General features: G+C 41.3%; 1 protein-coding gene across 2 annotated transcripts in view; it reads right to left on the reverse strand.

Annotated features, from left to right (window-relative positions):
• CEP162 (centrosomal protein 162) overlaps positions 1-17,472 on the reverse strand; it is a 2,095,315-nt gene that overhangs the window by 1,633,395 nt on the left and 444,448 nt on the right. For both annotated transcript variants that reach the window (XM_044066152.1, XM_044066151.1), the window contains exon 9: positions 9,971-10,081. In XM_044066152.1, coding sequence (XP_043922087.1) covers positions 9,971-10,081 — 111 coding nt within the window. The remainder of the gene's footprint in view (positions 1-9,970; positions 10,082-17,472) is intronic.

Here is a 17,472-nt window from a genome sequence, read left to right on the forward strand (position 1 = left end):
GCTCTACCGACAAAATCGTTATCTCACACCCTCCACTAAAATCACTCTCTCTACCTCATTTCTTATCCCCTCCCTTCTCTATGGAGCCCCACTCCTAACTAACCTACAATCTTCCCTTAAAACAACTTTCTTCTTGCTATAACAAAATCGCCAAGTTTGCTACCAGCCATAAGTCCTCCACCCACCACTGTTCTTCTCTCCACAAACTAAAATGGCTAGAACTATCCAATCATCTCACCTACACTCAACTTACTCTTGCACACAAGCTCATTTTCAACCCCTCCCTCTGTCCCTCCCTTTCCTTTGCCTTTAAAATGCACCTACCTGACAGAATACTAACAACCAAAACCTAACAGAATTGTATAAACCAACTCGTCCCCCAGGTAAAAATCTCCTATCCTATGGTCTAGCACGGCTCTGGAACTCTCTACCACCATCCATTCGTACCACCTCTAACCACTTTATATTCAAAAAATCTCTTCACTCACATCTAATATCCTAGTGGGAATGCTCCTGCTCCCACCCCACATAATTTACACTGGCAAATTCCATTTTACATTCTCTCCTAACTCATACATCCTTCCCTTGTACTTACTAAGCTATTTACGTAGAATGTATTAGAATGCACCTCTTAAGTGCAAGCTTCCTAAGATGTAATGGCTTCTCAGTATTTATACTGTAATGTTCCTTTTTTACTAGTCTGTATCATCTGTAATGTTTTCCACTAGTCTGTACTGTTTTGCTCTAGTCTGTAACATTTGTAAGAATTGTAATCTAAAACCTATTGTAACCTTGCTTGTTTTTGGAGCTTTTCTCCCCGGGACTCCATTGAAAACGGGTTCATCTTGGCCCAGTGGACTATCCTGGTAAACCAACTGCAAATAAATAAATAAATAAATAATGAACCGGAAACAAGTGACTTGTGCTTGCAAACTTATGATATAATTAAGGTCCAAATCATACAGGTGCCTGAAGTTAACTTATCACAGAGCTGCATACTGACCCAATATGTGGAACATAGGTTACCCCATTACCTAAATGAAAAACATTTTCCTCTTGGGAGACTCCAGCCAGAACAGCATGACCAGAAGCCCTACAGCAGGTGCCAGGTCCTGAAGTGGAGCTGGCTGTTGCCCCAGTCATAGGCACTTATTTTGGATTACTCAAGGAAGACTGTCTTTCTTCACTTAATTTGAGACTGGCTGCAGAATAAGTAGGCATGATGGCAAGGTATACAGGAATTGCACCAGCTAAACAATGACGAATGTGCCAACTGTTAACTCCTCAACCAAAAGGTTGTCAGAAAGTACAGTTGTGTAAATGTAGATGTTTGAGTGTCTTCACTGTTGCAGTCATGACTGTAGGGTTCTCCCCTGCCGGCAGGCAGCCCTCGGTCGGCCAGAATCCCAAAGTCTGGGTCGGGCGTCGGTTGTTCAACTCTGCTCCCTGACGTCAGAGCGCCAGGAGTATAAAGCTGACAACCGACGCCATCTTCTCCAGTTTTTCTTGCCCCAGATGTCAGGAGTCCCAAAATGAAAATGGTCCCAAAACCTTTGCAAATACACCTCAGAAGAATGGTGAAAAAGGAACCACACAAAAGTAAAAATAAGAGGGGACAGGAGGGAGGAAACCCAGACTGCAACAGTGAAGACACTCGAACATCTACATTTATGGTAGGTGTACACAACTGTACTATGTTCATCGTGTTTCACTGTTGCAGTCATGACTGTAGGGTAGAATCCCAAAGCTGAAAGAAAGGGAGGTGGTCATAAAGAAGAAGGGGCGGCTAAAAGGCCCTGCAAGACTGCAGAGGCAAAGCCTGCCCTAGACTTAGAGCAGAGAGGCAAATTGTAGTGCTTAGAGAAAGTATGCACTGAACTCCAAGTTGCAGCTTCCAATATGTCCTTGGTAGGAACTCCCCTGAGGAAGGCTGCAGAAGTGGCAGCAGCTCTGGTGGAATGAGTCCATATGGTCCCTGGGATTTGCTTTCCATGGTGTGAATAACAAAATCTGATTCCATGAGCAATCCATTTAGAAATGGTTTGTTTAGAAATGGCTTTACCTTGGGAACTTGAAGCATAAGAAACAAACAATTGTTCAGATTTTCTGATGTCCTTGGTTCTGTTCAGGTAAAAACGTAGCTGTCAATGTACATCCAAGGAATGTAAGATCCGTTCCCCTTTATTTTGAGGAGTGGGGAAAAAGGATGGCAAGTGGATAGTTTGATTTAAAGCCACTTTGGAAACCACCTTAGGCATAAAGGTCGGATTAGTCCTCAATGATACCCTGTCTTGATGAAAAATAATATAAGGTTCCACCGCCATAAGAGCTTGTAACTCTGAAACTCTCCTGGCAGAGGTTAGTGCCAACAGGATAGCTGTCTTCCAAGATAAAAAACTTGATGTCAGCAGAAGCGGCAGGCTCAAAAGGAGGCAAGGTTAGTTTTTCCAAATCATAATTGAGATCCCAAGCAGGAATAGGAGGAGATCTAGGAGGACTTAAGTTCTTAGCTCCTCTGAGGAACTGTCTCATGAGCTGGTGGGAAAAGATGGGAGGCTCTGTATTATAATGAGCAGAAATAGCTGAAGCATGGATCTTAATGGAAGAGAAAGAGAGACCCTTATGTAAGAGATCCGTCAAGTAAAGTAGAATTAAAGTAATGTTAGGAAGAAGAGGATCAGAATCCTGAGCCTGCATCCAGGAACAAAATCTTTTCCATTTTCCCGCATAAGATTTCCTAGTGCTAGGACGTCTAGCTTCCAAAATGACATCCATAACCTGCTTGGGTAGGAATGAAGAAATCAAAGGCCCTGGATTAACCAGGCCGCCAGGCTGAGAGTTCTGACATGAGGGTGTAGAACCTGACCTTGATGTTGGGACAGAAGGTTCGGAGACTGAGGTAAAATCCAAGGGGGCTCCAGGCATAGGTTTATTAGAGTTGGATACCAAAACTGCCAAGGCCAATTTGGAGCCAACAAGATTATCATCTTGGGTTTGTCCTGTTTTATCTTCAATAAAACTCAAGGAAGAAGAGGTAGAGGCGGAAAGGCATATCCCGAGAGGTTCCTTCAACTGAATGACAGGGCATCCACTTTCCAAGCCTTTCTGTGGAATGTCCTGGTGCAAAAAATCTGCAGCTGATGATTTAGATGGGATGCAAAGAGATCTATGTGAGGACATCCCCATACTGCTGTTATCATCCTGAATATTTTGGTGTCCAGCATCCACTCGTGTGGATCCGAAAGGTTTCTGCTCAAACTGTCTGCCAGTAAGTTTTGTTTTCCTGGTAGAAACTGAGCTTGAAGATCCAGATTGCAAGTTAGAGCGGTGTTCCATAAATCCATGGCTAGTCTGCAAAGGGGGTAGGAATGAGATCCCCCTTGCTTGTTTATGTACCACATAACTGTGGTGTTGTCTGTCCGTATTAGTAGTTGTCCTGGCTGTATGAGATTACTGAAGGCCAACAGAGCTTTCTGAACGGCTAACATCTCCTTTAAGTTGATATGCAGGTGCTTCTGATCCTTTGTCCAAAGGCCCTGCAGACAATTGCCCAGAAAATGGGCTCCCCAAGCATAATCCGAGGTGTCCGTGGTTAGAATCTGAGAGGCAGGAGGTAGACGGAAGGGCTTCCCTTTGTTTAGAGCACATGCCCTGGACCACCAAAGAAATTCCTTTTGAAGGAAAGGAAGGACAGGAATCAGTATGTCCAAACTGTGGTAATGCTGAGACCATACACTTTTTAGGTGCCACTGTATTTTCCTCTTGTGTAGTCTTGCATAAGGTACGAGAAGGATGCAGGAGGCCATGTAACCCAAAGCCTGCAGGAATTTCCTTGCAGATAGATGGGTCAGAGTTGCCAAGGCCTTGAAAGTTGATGCCAGCTGTAATTTTTTTTCGGATGTCAGAAAAGCCATCTGGGTTGTAGTGTTTAGAAGAGCACCCAGAAAAGTTATCTCTTGTGATGGTGTCAAATTTGACTTTTTTACATTTACAGAGAATCCCAGGAATTTGAGAAGGCTTTGTACAAAATGTAGATGCTGGAGTAAGACATCCTTGCTGTCTGCCTGAATTAGACAATCGTCCAGATAAGGGTAAATTTGAATTCCCTTGAGTCTGCAGTAAGCTACTACTGGAGCCAGGCATTTGGTGAAGACCCTGGGCGCAGTAGATAATCCAAAGGGCAGCGCAGAGAATTGAAAGTGCCTCGATCCAGCCTTGAACCTGAGGTATTTTCTGCAATCCTGCCTGATGGGAATGTGTAAATATGCCTCCTTTAAATCCAAAGTCACCATCCATGCATCTTTGGACAGCATTGGAAGTAACTGCTGTAGAGTAAGCATCTTGAATTTTGGAATCTCTAGAAAGGTGTTCAAGACTGACAGATCCAGAATGGGTCTCCATGAATTTTGCTTTCTTGGGACTAGAAAGAGCCCTGAGTAAAACCCTTTTCCTATCTCTGAAAGAGGTACCAGTTCTATGGCATCCATAGCCAAAAGAGCTTCCACCTGGTTTAAGGCCTCCGTCCATTGATGTTTTGGAAGGTCTGGCCATCCGTTTGACCTTGACAAAGTATGAAAATGGAATTTGTGACCTCTTAAAATCACATCCAAAACCCATTTGTCCTGGGTTATTTGAGTCCAATTTTGGTAAAAAAGAGAGTTTTCCTCCGAGAGGGGCTTCCAGGCAAGACGTTCCTGCAGCCCAACCGAGGGAGTCATTGAGTTTGTTTCCTTTGAGACTGTGGTCTGTCCTCTCCTCCCCTAGGGGTAGAAGCAGTCCACTGCTTGGTCTATAAGCAGCCTGTGTTTGAGGCCTCCCTCTGGAGCGTCTATATCTACCCCTTTGAGGCCTGTCTGAAGAGGGAAAGGACCAGTTTTTTGATGGCCAATTCCTGCTAAATCTAGGAGGCTGTACTTGTAAGAAATCTTTAACTGTTTGCATGGATTTCGCCTTATCCTCCATCTTTTTAATCACCTCTTCAGCCTTAGATCCAAACAAAACATTATGCTAAACAGGTGCATCCAATAATTTAGCTTTTACTTGTTCAGGTAAATTCTGTTCCTTTAGCCATGCATGTCTTCTAATGACTGTGCCAGAGGCCGCAGCCCTACAAGAAGCCTCCAAGGCATCAAATCCACAGTGTAAAACATGCTTCCCAACTTGTTCAGTGGCATGCAATAAGTCATGCAATTCCTTATCTTCTGCACAGGCAGAAATAGAAGTAAATTTCTGTTTTAAGACAGATAAGAGAAATTGCTGATACTTAAGCATATGAAACTGACAGTTTAAAGCCCTAATGGACAAAGTAGTAGAAGTGTACACCTTTTTGCCCCATCTTTCCAAGGCTCGAGAATCCTTTTCAGTAGGAATAGGATTTTTGGCAGTAGCGGCCTTAACACCCTTAGGACCCTGAGAAATGGTTTCAGGGTCAGCAGTAGGATTCTTGTATAAAAACTGATGGGAATCAGGAACCCTGTAGTACCTATCAGGCTTAACAGGAGCAGGAGGAAAAGAATCAGGGATTACATTAGCCTCCAAAAAGGCATCATCCACAATATCCAAAACAGGAGGAATAGCCAGGGGTCTATGTTGGGGTAGAAGAAGAAAATCCCTCAGTCTTTTCTTGGATTCTGAATACTCCTGTCCCTCCCAGTGGAAATGTCCCCTCATTTCATGCAGAGTTTCCCCCAAAAGAAAAATCCTCAGGAGGAGAAGCTGAAGGAATGGATTCTTCCGCATCAGAATCCTCATAAGGAGGGAAAGAATATTCCTGATCAGAAGAAGAAACTGAGGAAACAGAAGCCTGATCAGAGGAATCATAATAAACATCCTGCCTTGGCCTTTTATCTGGAGGGGGATGAGAACCCCTAATCATTGTGAGTAAATCCTCCGCCATCTTGAGTAACTGTTTCTGTGACTTGGGAGCCGGTTCAGAAGTGGCCTGTGCTGAAGTCTTTGATTTAGAAGGAGTCTTTGCCTTTGCCTTTACTTGAAGCTGAGTAGGCCTGAAAACCCCTTCGGAAGCCGGTACCTGCACAGCGGCTCCGGACCCATCCAAAGGAGCATTGTCCGAAGGTCCTGCAACAGAGATATTTAAAGGCCTGGTTGGCTCCTCATGAGAGTCCGTTTCGGCCGTCGATTCTGAAATGGCCGACGACAGGGGCTGCAACAGCGCCTCACTGACAACGGCCGAACCTGAAGCTGGCTCCACATGTGTGCTATCATCAGATTTGGACCTCGGAGGCCTGTCTTTATCCTTGCGACGCTTGTGAACTCCGGTAGATGGAACCGTGCCCGACGACATTTTGTAGTTAAAGCGCCTACCGAAGTAATGAAAAGCAAAATCGTACCTTCGCTTGATTGTACGCTGATTGAATCTAGCACAAAAATGACAACTAGCTATGTCGTGGTCAGGGCCTAAGCAAGGAATACAGTAAGAATGAAAATCCTTATGAGGTATTTGCTTCCCACATGAAATACAATTATTAACTTTTTCTGACATCGGAGTGGAGCAAGAAAAAAGTTTCCCCAATGGGGTATTTAGCTTTGAGTGGAGAAGAAAATCTTCGGACCGAAGTAAGTAGAAATATTAGTCAGGAGTCTACCGACCGGCACTTGCGAACTACTATCACCGCACGGCAAGAAAGACTGGAGAAGATGGCGTCGGTTGTCAGCTTTATACTCTTGGCGCTCTGACGTCAGGGAGCAGAGTTGAACAACCAACGCCGGACCCAGACTTTGGGATTCTGGCCGACCGAGGGCTGCCTGCCGGCAGGGGAGAACCCTACAGTCATGACTGCAACAGTGAAACACGATGAACATCCACATTTTTTCAGCTGGTGAACTGTTCAATCTCTGAAAAGGTCCACTCCTACAAGATTTAGACCTGATATGACCCTTGAAATCTTTCCCTCCAAGACAGGAGTAGAACAGCGGCCAAAGCAGTTCACCAGCGTCTTCACTTCACTAGGAATGTGAACCGCTCAGAGGCTAATGGTCCTCTATAGCTAACCAATGGATTCACAATGCCTCTCTGAAAGGTGATTACAGCCAACTGTCTCTTATTTTGATACCAAACAATTGTTTGTTGGAAAAGAACAGAACAGATGTTCTGCAGTTCTTCAAAAAATGAACATGCTATTTCTTCTAAAACAAATATCAGGATCAAGGTCCAAAGTATTTGAGTGGCAGAAAGGAAATAACACACTTGGGGGGCTAGGCATGTTATCCTAGTAGACTCTGTGATGTCAACACACACAAACATAGCATGCACATACGAGTGAGCATCATAGCATCTGCGAAAAAAATTAAGAATTAAAATGGAAAGAGAAAAGCTAATCAGAGACATACTGAAGAAGATCCTCAGTGTTAGATCAGGGAGTTCTATAGCCATTCCAGCACATGAACTACCAAACAGAAATAGGAGTAGCACAGGTGAGGCAAAAAATTTAGTACCATGAGACTTATGGTAGCAGGGAAGAACACCTTTTCAAAACTGTCCAAAGCTTTGGCTTGCTTATCCAGGAGATAGTGTAAAGGTTTTATCATCTCTGGGCCCTACATTGGGCTTAAGGGAAGCCTAACCTGGGATGTTCACACAACATAGTAACTCACTTACCTCTGGGTAATTTTCTTATGTAGGAACTTAACAGGCAATGTTTTGTTGTTTCCAAGAAGAAAAATTGTATTCTTTAAGGCACCTTCTAAGAGAGGGATTACTCAAAGCTCAGCCTTCCTCCCAGGATACTAGCTGATCATCTTTCATGGAGAAGGATGACAAATTGGCAGACAAATCGATAATCCTGAGGTTTTCTTTAAAAGGAAGTGGTTGCCCAGGGGGTGATGGTAGGACAAAGAATTATTATCGATCTCCTTTTCAGAGATAGGGACTTCAGCCTTCTCTTGGGTTATGGAGATAGAGAAGGCTGAAATCCCTATCTCTGAAAAGGAGATAGGGACTTCAGCCTTCTCTTGGGTTATGGAGATAGAGAAGGCTGAAGTCCCTATCTCCTTTTCAGAGATAGGGACTTCAGCCTTCTCTATCTCCATAACCCAAGAGAAGTTTAAAGGACAGGGTCACATCCTCCTGAGTGAGGCCCAAGAGGGGCAGATCTGTGCCCAACTTGTTCATCTGGGGCAAGATGAAAATCAAGAACAAGCTTAAATAAACAATAAGCTCATACAATAAGAGGAAATGCCAGCCAAAGGTGACACTAGCACAACAGCATGAGACACTATAATATCAGACTGCACTCCCTAATTATATGTTCCATCACTAACAAGATCAGGCTCCACTTGGCATCAAGCAATGAATAAAGGCACAATACAAGAGGTATGACTTGACAGGCCCACAAGGGCCTATGGCAGTCCTCTTCATTCTACATGAAAAGCCTTCAACAAGGTGCAAATGACAGGAGTATGAACACTCCCTGGAGCACATACTAGGGGGCCATTAGGATGCACTCTGTCCAGCTGCATGCAAGGAGTTAAGGTGCTTGGACCCCAAGACTCATTCCCAAAAGTCACTGATGGTGAAAAACATCTCCTATCACTTTTTCTCTCAGCTCATGGCTAGTAAAGGGGGAAGGTGAAGGCCATGAAAATAATAGGCTTCAAAGAGATTGGCTTTTAGCCACCATCTGACCCTAGCTGCTTTACATCCTCTCTCACTCTCTTTCCAGTGCATCTCCTGCAGGATCTTTAAGTCTGAACTGAGTACTTTCCACCACAACCTTCTTGTCATCATTGAAACAGTTCTGTAACTTCTCTCTTTGACTACAAGTGGCTGGGTTGAAGCACTGACCCTTCAGGAAAGCTTGCAATGTGTGCTCCCTTCTCAAAGAATAAAAGTAACTCTTATATGGGCACTATTTGGTGATCTGAAGATAGCATGCACACTTAGATGATTTTATGCTCCGAAGAAATTTGCTGCATTAGATGCTAACTAGAAGCGAAGTGTGAAATGCATGAGTGAAAAGCAAGATATGAGGAACTTGGGTCAAATGTGCCTTACTAATCTGGCAAAAAGACAATATGCACATGCCAACAGGATCAGCTGACTGACAGAATTGTGCCAAGACACAGACAACTATCAAGAAACTCTCCAGTCTCACCCACCCTCAAAGTACAACATGTAATCTTAGTTTGCAAGTACATGGCATCAGTGCAGCTGCAAAATTTGCACCATAGAACCTGGACCTCAGAGACTATAAAATGAGGTAATACAAATAATAAACACCGCATTTTGGTGAAGAAAGTATAACCTGCTAGAAGAGGTTGGTTTACATAGTGATGTAGTCACCCTCGTACAGCACTATGAAAGTTTTAAACTGAAAATGATGGTGGAACAAATGACTTGCAGTGCAATAAAGGTCACATATAATATGCTATGAATGACAATATATTAACTTAAACAATGTTTTATGAAATTACACAACAGAAAAGAATCAACACAGAAGATACCTATATAACGCAAGTAATTGCAAAGAACACCACTGCTTTTGGCAAACCAAGAAAGATGCTTCTTAAGATCCTTCTTTGAAAGTGCTAACACATGATAACAGACATTCTTAGAATATAAACTGCTCTCTGAGTTTCCCACGGATCCACAAATTAAATATAATTTATTGACTGAGAAGTGACCTGCTTCCTTTTATGGAATCCAATTTTAAAAACATCATCAGTTTTACAGTGTGTTGTCTGAAGAATAACACAAAACTTTAGAAGAGTAGACAGATAATATTCCTAACTAGAAAGCAGTATTCACATGTCTTAAAACTTCAGATCAGTTACTTGGGCCATGTATCATCTGGAATAATTTGATCTTTTGTATAATTTTTAAGAGCTATCTTGTCATGACATATGATACATTGCTTATTACATTTATAATGATTCATCAGGCTAGTGTATAACCTAGACATTTGAAACAGGTTTCTAGACCTGATAGTGAAGCTAGTCTGTTATAACTTACCTGTCATATTGTTCATTGTACTTTCCTGCTTCTTTTCATCTTCCATTGAATCGTGTTCAATAAATAATTTCTGGGTCCCTCCTGTTGATTCCATGGAGTCGAGCAACAAAACTATACAAGAAGAACAATTAAAAATAGAACTGCAAAAAGTAAGCTAAAACAGCCAGTACTTAGCTAAGCAAAACAAAGCAACTTTACACTAATTAAAAAATGAGAGCATCAACTCTGAATAAGACACATGACAGCTCCAAGCAATGGTCTTCTGAGGACCGATTACACTCAGTACGGTATGCTACACTAGTCTGAATCTACTGCACACCACTAGCAGTTATCACACTATGCCAGGGAATAAATGTGAACAATCTACCTCTGTAGGTGGTCAGAACTGAGTATGTTTTTGCTGCTTGCTAAAGCAGTGATGAGTGGTGCACATGCCATATTAAGCCTAGGAAAAGCCAAAGCACAAGTCCCAGCATGGGCTTTAAAATATACATCAGAAGTATCACAGACAGACTATCTTTATTTCTGATGGATAAACAGTATGCTTAATTTCAAAGTGATCTAATCCAGACTGAAAATAACACTGCAAAATAATGCTGGCTGCATCTGTACTGTTGGCCTGGATCTCACAATAACAGCAGTACCTGTCGAATTCATCACAAGGTCTAAGGAAATGTTTGTAGTTTTTACATTCCGGAGGAAATACTCAAAGCTATGAAATGTAGTATGATAGATTCAACAAATTAGAGGCATACACCAAAAAATGTAGTGGTTTTTCAATACTTCTGAGTGGAAGTATGTACAACTTGTGGCGGATGCTTTTGCAACTATCACTGAGTGAAAAAAAGCACTCAATTAATAGAAAGTTGCTTCTGGAGAAATTTGCATTTCTCCAAAGTGAAGCAATTAGGGTTAATTATTCTACGCAAGGCAATGTAGCTGGCAAAGCTCCCTGTTAGACAGGAACTTCTCCAAACCACTCCCCACACACATATAGAAAAGAAAAGCAGCTTTCAGATTCCACTATGAGTTTTTTGTTTTATACTCTTAATGTGGAATTCAACACACTGTCCTATGTAGCAAGGATCCTTTTACAGCACATTCTTACCATATTTTTTAAACATTTCCAAATAAAGTAAAGTAGTAGAATCTTTTATTACGAGGGTGGCCACAGTGGTGCAGTGGTTAGCGTTGTCGCCTCACAGCAAGAGGTTCTCCGGTTCGATTCTCGGCTGGGGTGCCTTCTGTGCGGAGTCTGCATGTCCTCCCTGTGGTCGCGTGGGTTTCCTCCGGGTGCTCCGGTTTCCTCCCACATCCAAAAGACATGCAGTAGGTGGATTGGACACTCTAAATTGGCCCTAGGTGTGAGTGTGTGTGCCTTCTGTGGAAGGTTGGGTGCCGGGCTGGCAACTCAACACCGTAAAACTCCACTGCCAATCATGAGCAGACAGAAGATCTGCTGTGGCGACCCCTAACCGGGAAAAGCCGAAAGAAGATGTAGAATCTTTTATTACTAGCTGAGAAGCTGACCTTTATATAATGAAAATGAAAACTCATCTGATTTGGAAAATAAATATTTTACATGGCTCAAAGGAAACACAGTCACTACTTTCATCATGAAGTCCAAGGATACAACCATATACTCTGTTTTAAATCAAAATAATGAAAATTTCCATAGATACAATTCAAGGAATTAACTGCATTTTTTTTAGTTTTACTTTGGAATAATGTACAAGTTTCAAAACATTCATCTTACTTCATGTATTAAAGTGTCCTTCTAAAAAAGTAATTTCATAAAGGGAATGCAGAATTACCTTCAAGACACTGTCAAAGTTCAAGAAATGGGGCATAAATCTATTCTCTGCTAATGAGTTTCAGATAACTTGTAGCTCTGGGTTTGACTTCCCTCACTGCACTTGTATATAACATAACAGCAAGACATTTGGTGAGTTGTACCTGTAATGAAGCATATGGGCTTAAGCAAGTTTTAGGTGAACCTGCAAAGGTGCTCTTGGGCCTAATCTTACCTGCTTTAAAAGATAACGATGCCTTGAAAATTTACAGCTCAAATGAGAGATGTCAAGGTGTGATAAGGGCTACTGCTAGCATACCCAGCTGGAGTTCAGTAAAGAATATGTCCTTGAATACCAAACGGATTTATGCAAGGTGCTTGCGTTACAAATGTATTAGAACTGTATGGCATTTGAATATCAAAACTGATTTGCACAGATGCCCATGTTACAAATGTTTTGAATTGTATGAATTTGAAAACCAAAATGTGTTTGTAAAGTTGCTAGTGTTAAAAACTGTCAACATTGGGTCCTGCTGGACAGAGAAGGAATATACATGTGAGACTGTATGTGTGTATGTGTATATATATATATATATATATATATATATATATGGAAGAAGCCTTTGATCATTAGCTTAGCAAAAGAGGAGAAGCTTCAGACACTGCCATAAAAATTAGCAAAACTTTAGGTATGCATCTTATCACATATGTGCTAACATCCTGTTTTAAGCTTCAAAGGGGAATAATGTGAGAACCTAGAGTCAAGTGACCAGATGAGGTCATTCTGCCAGCCATCTTGGAAATTTCAGATATTACAAAGAGAAATCCCTCAGTATTGACTATTCTGTCTTAGGCCTGACAACAAGAAGGATCATTTACCACATCATCTGCCTTGCTCTATTAAGTAGGGAATAGTAATTTCCCTAGATTCAGTCAGGAAATACAGTGAAGCTTAGTTTAGATGTTGTTTTTCTTTTATTTGTCTGAGTCTGTCCATCAATAGTATTTTCAACATTCCCTGTGATTTGAACTCTGTAGTTTACTGTAAATATACATTCAGCAGTTTCATGATGTGTTATTTTACTATTTATTAATAAATATATTTAAAACTTTTATTGTGGCTGGTCATTTTAGAAAGTATTTACCCTTTGAAAGTGCTTATATTTTTTTGGTGACACTGTGTGGGCCACTCCTGAAGGTCTAGCTGTCTTGGTCAAGTACTACTATTTGTATTACTATATTGCATAGTATAATTGGACACACTTTGTTAAGGGCCTTACAGCAGATGATTGTGGAGTGTTTGGTGGCAGTGATAACTACCTTATACTCTGGGGAGAAGGGGGCACAGCAGGTAAATCTCTGCCAACCATTTCCAGACATGTGTGTGTGTGTGTGTGTGTGTGTGTGTGTGTGTGTGTGTGTGAAAAAAAATCATATCTCATAGTGTGTGTGTGTGTGTGTATCAGCTAATTGGAGCAGTGACACGAAGCACTGGTTTCACAGAGAGTGTGCTGGAGGACTTTGCTTGGACACTCAGATGAGGACTTAACCTTGTAGCTGTGCTAGTGGGGAGCCTTACTGGGGCCCTGGAGGGAGAAAGATAAAAAGAAATCCAGACCATGGGCTGACTGTGGTCCCTGTGTGCTTAAAGGAAATTGTACTTGGTGCGGAGAGCAGCATCTGAAAATACTGTGTGTATCTATTTTTCTGAAAGTGTACATTCCCCACAGGTGTCAGTAGTGAGGATTGAGGCTCCTGGATCACTGGCCCGGAGAGGGGTCGTCACACAAGGTTTTGACAAAATAAATGGTAAATTAAACAAAGGAGAATTTAAAAATAAATATTCGGGGCTCACTCATCTCACAGTCCTACTTCATGTATTATGGTACATCCACGTGCAGTTCCATTTAAAACAATGACTTTGCATGCGATCTTCAAAACAGCATTTTATCAAGAACCGTGTAAGAACAGTGAGAGTTTACAACAAAGTACAGTCCTATACGCAAGTCAATGAAAATTGCAAATAATTGATAATTCCAAATCAAACATTCATGATCAAAGATAAATTCACTGTATGAGCTCAATCTTTAGAGCAAAGATGCATAAGACAGTGACTCAATGAGGTATTGTCAGATTAATGGTCTGGTGAAAATGTGGGTTCAATGTGCTAATAAGCAATTTTTGGCTGTAAAAGTTTAGCAGAGGTGGACCACATAGCTGATTATAAGTATTTATTTCAGTTTAGGATAGTCACCCAGAGAAACACATCTCAAGAACTGGGAAGAAGAATTGTACCTTCAAATGGTTAAGTATGGAAAGAGTGTTCAAGGGTGATGAGCTGGGTGCAGATGCAAGACATAATGGAGCTTTTGATTACAGACATTGAATAACAATAGCTATTTTCTGTGCTTCACTGAACATGACAAAGGTAAAACTATCACATACAAGTATTAACTGGGAAAAGGTTTACACTAGGAGATTGAATACATTCAGGGTGATTCTAAGGGCATTTAGGTTTGGGTGAGCATGGAAAGCTGCAAAGGGTCAACAGTATTTTTTATATTAGCAATAAACTTGGAATTTGGAAAACAATATTTTTTTTACTTACAGGACTGACAATGGAGGAATGCTCAACTGTCAGTGTCACATGGATGTCTCATCCTCTCTGCCGCAACACTGTAAAGGGATCTGGGCTTGGTTGGATATTAGAAACTGCAACAGATGGAGTGGGAGCTTATATTCAGTATTAACATTGCATCTGTAGTGGATGGTTTACTTTTAACTCAAGGACTGCCAGTGTAAGTCATATATTGTTGTACCGCACGTCTACATTATTGTTCAGAAAAATACTTTTTTTATGTCTGTATATTTTATTTATATTCTAAACATTTTGCATATTTCTGTACCTACTTTGCTTGTATTTGATCCCAGAATGGGGCTAAAATTGATCTACATGGATTAGCCCTCTACAACAGTTAACAAATAAACAGGTAATTAAAGTCCAGAGTGACTGCTTACACTGCACAAATGACCCATTTCCTAAGTTTTGGTGTAAACTTGTGATTACAATTCAAACTGAACTGCATGATTTTTCCCTTTTTTCAGTGTCTAACACTGGCAAAAAGACCTCCAACAGTATCAAGTAATGGAACAGGCTAAGAGGGTAACTACAGGAGATGGATTTGAAAGGCTTTTTTTTTTTTTTTTACTTAGCATTTATGCAATGGAAACACACAAATGATAATCAAAGTCAAGAGAGAGTGTATACACACACTGAAGAGGGAATAACAATTGCAAGTTTGACAACCGGTTTCCTTTCTGGAAACTGTTAACTGTAACTGAAGACAAACTTTTTCTGATGTGCTTTTCATATCAAAATGACCTACCAGATACTTTAAAAAAAAAAATCACTATTGCTGCAAGTATGACACAGCATTGAGATGCCACAATTGCCTCCAAGTCAATAGGAAAATACGAGATTAGGTTGGGGGGGCTCAGGACCGACTCCCAACATTCGAGATCAAGCAGAGATATTAGTTGTACCTGAGTGTATGCTTCATAAAGGCATAGATCTTATAACAAATACTGACAACAGTTACACCAATATTGATATTCATCCCAATTCTATTAGAGAACATTGCCCCATAAACACTGCATGGCCTTGAAAACTAAAAATAGTGCCTCTCAACAGGTCATAGGAAGACTATTTCCTCATAATAAAACTCCGCAATTAAACAATAACCTCCTAAACATAGAATGGTCTCATTTACATACCCTACAAGGCCCTACACTCTTACTGTCATTTGTCATCAGCATCTTTTCTCAGGTTCAGGAAACCCTTTTCCCTTCATTAAAAGAAAAATCAGGGCGCAGGAAAGCTGCTGGATAAATAATGACATTAAAAAAATAAAACAAAGGGGATCTGCCTGGAAAGCTTGGAAACAGGATGGTAGCCATTCAAAATCTAGGGACCCATTACAGCAATCTCTGACATACAGAGACTAAACGGTTAACATAATGGACTTGCATATACTAAGACGGATATGTCATTTCTCAAAATATTCCCTTTACTCTGAGGTATGGCAGTCTCAGAGTTGGTATATATCAGTTCAAGTGCTGGGGGCTTGCGTCCCCTGCAAAAGAAGTTTAAAGGAAAAGAGTGATTATCAAAATTCAATCTTCTCCTGGGCTACTTTATTTATTTTTTTGGCTCGTCAGCAATCAGCATTTTGAGTGCCGACATTTCAATAGGGAGTCATCATGATCCCTCTAAACATCTCTCAAGCTGTACCACATTAAAACATTATAATTCAAGCAGAAAATATCCTTCTACTTCATACTAGCAAAACACACCAATCCCTCCAAGCTAATCTGCTTTATGAAACTACCCAAAGAATGCTTTGCTACGTGAAGCAGAGTCATAAGATGGATATTTTGAAAATTGTGCGCAAAATATTCATTTCCACAAAAGTCTTGAACCTGCTATTTTGCCAAATATACTGTTCTGTAAATGGCTTCACACAAACAGACTTCTACTAAACTGTTCTAAAACAAGAGGTTATGTACTTAACCATAATGTTCCAGCTGTGTCATCAATTTTAATTCTTCTTCAACCACGGAGTTCAAATCGGAGCCTCGGATCTGACTCTGCCAATACTATAGCTCATGGTCAACAAAATCTCGAGCTCTTCCCTACCCATAATGCAGCAACCCTAACATTCCTCAGATCTTGTTTGCGAAGTGACAAATAGCAACTGTCTGAATAATGTTCCTAACAAAGGAAACCAATATCTAGAGCTCTATAGAAGACACAGTGGTGTCTTAATAGCATCTCATTTTTCCAGAGGTCTTAGATGAAAAAGGTTGGGGGTTTTAAACAAAGGGCAGGGCTCTGAACTGATACTGACTGGCTCCCAGCAGAAAACACAAGAACTTTCTGGACCACCTGTTCATTTTTATGTGACAGTATGCATCTTGAAGGAATGACAGTATGCATCTTGAAGGTCTATCTAGCAAATCCAAACATCTTTGCATAGAAAAGGCAGTATGGACTGAACCATGACAATCTGAAACTTTGAATGTCGAACTGATTTACTCAAGTTGCTGAGATCAAGAATTGATCTCCAGTCCCCTATTTTCTTTGGCACTAAAAGGAATGTTGAGTAAGTTCCAAATCCTTTCTGGTCTGGTGCAACTTCTTGGATGACTCTTCTGTAGCAGCATTCATATCTCTAGTGCAGCTGCTCTCCTCTGATTTGGTGGAACACTGGGAAACTTTAGAGAGGATGGAGGTGGAAGGGAAAAGGGAATTATATAACCTCTGGAAATAATTCTCTGCACCTAAGTGTCTTTTGTGATATCTAGCCAGGATCTCAGGTGCATAGATAAGTGAACTCAGATTGCCTCCATAGGGGGACAACTAGGCCTCCTTTCAGGAGTGCTGGTAGGGTCTGTCAGAGATGGAATCTCTAGACCCTTGGTTTTGTAGACCACCTCTGCCATGTGGGCATCGTCGTCCACTAGTGTCCCCCTCTGCCTCTGAAGGAACCATCGCCTCTTGGAAAGGACCCGGAGATTTTTTCAACCACATCTTTCATCCCCCCATGTTGGTTACTATAAAAGGCCCTTGGGGGTGTGGGTCAAAAATAGCACAGAGCATCTTTCCATTCTTCAAGCACCTGGACAGTGTGTCCTTAACATTTGGGCCACA

This window comes from Protopterus annectens, chromosome 1.part0 (assembly GCF_019279795.1).
Source record: "Protopterus annectens isolate FY-2018-M chromosome 1.part0, PAN1.0, whole genome shotgun sequence".
NCBI classification, from domain to species: Eukaryota; Metazoa; Chordata; order Ceratodontiformes; family Protopteridae; genus Protopterus; species Protopterus annectens.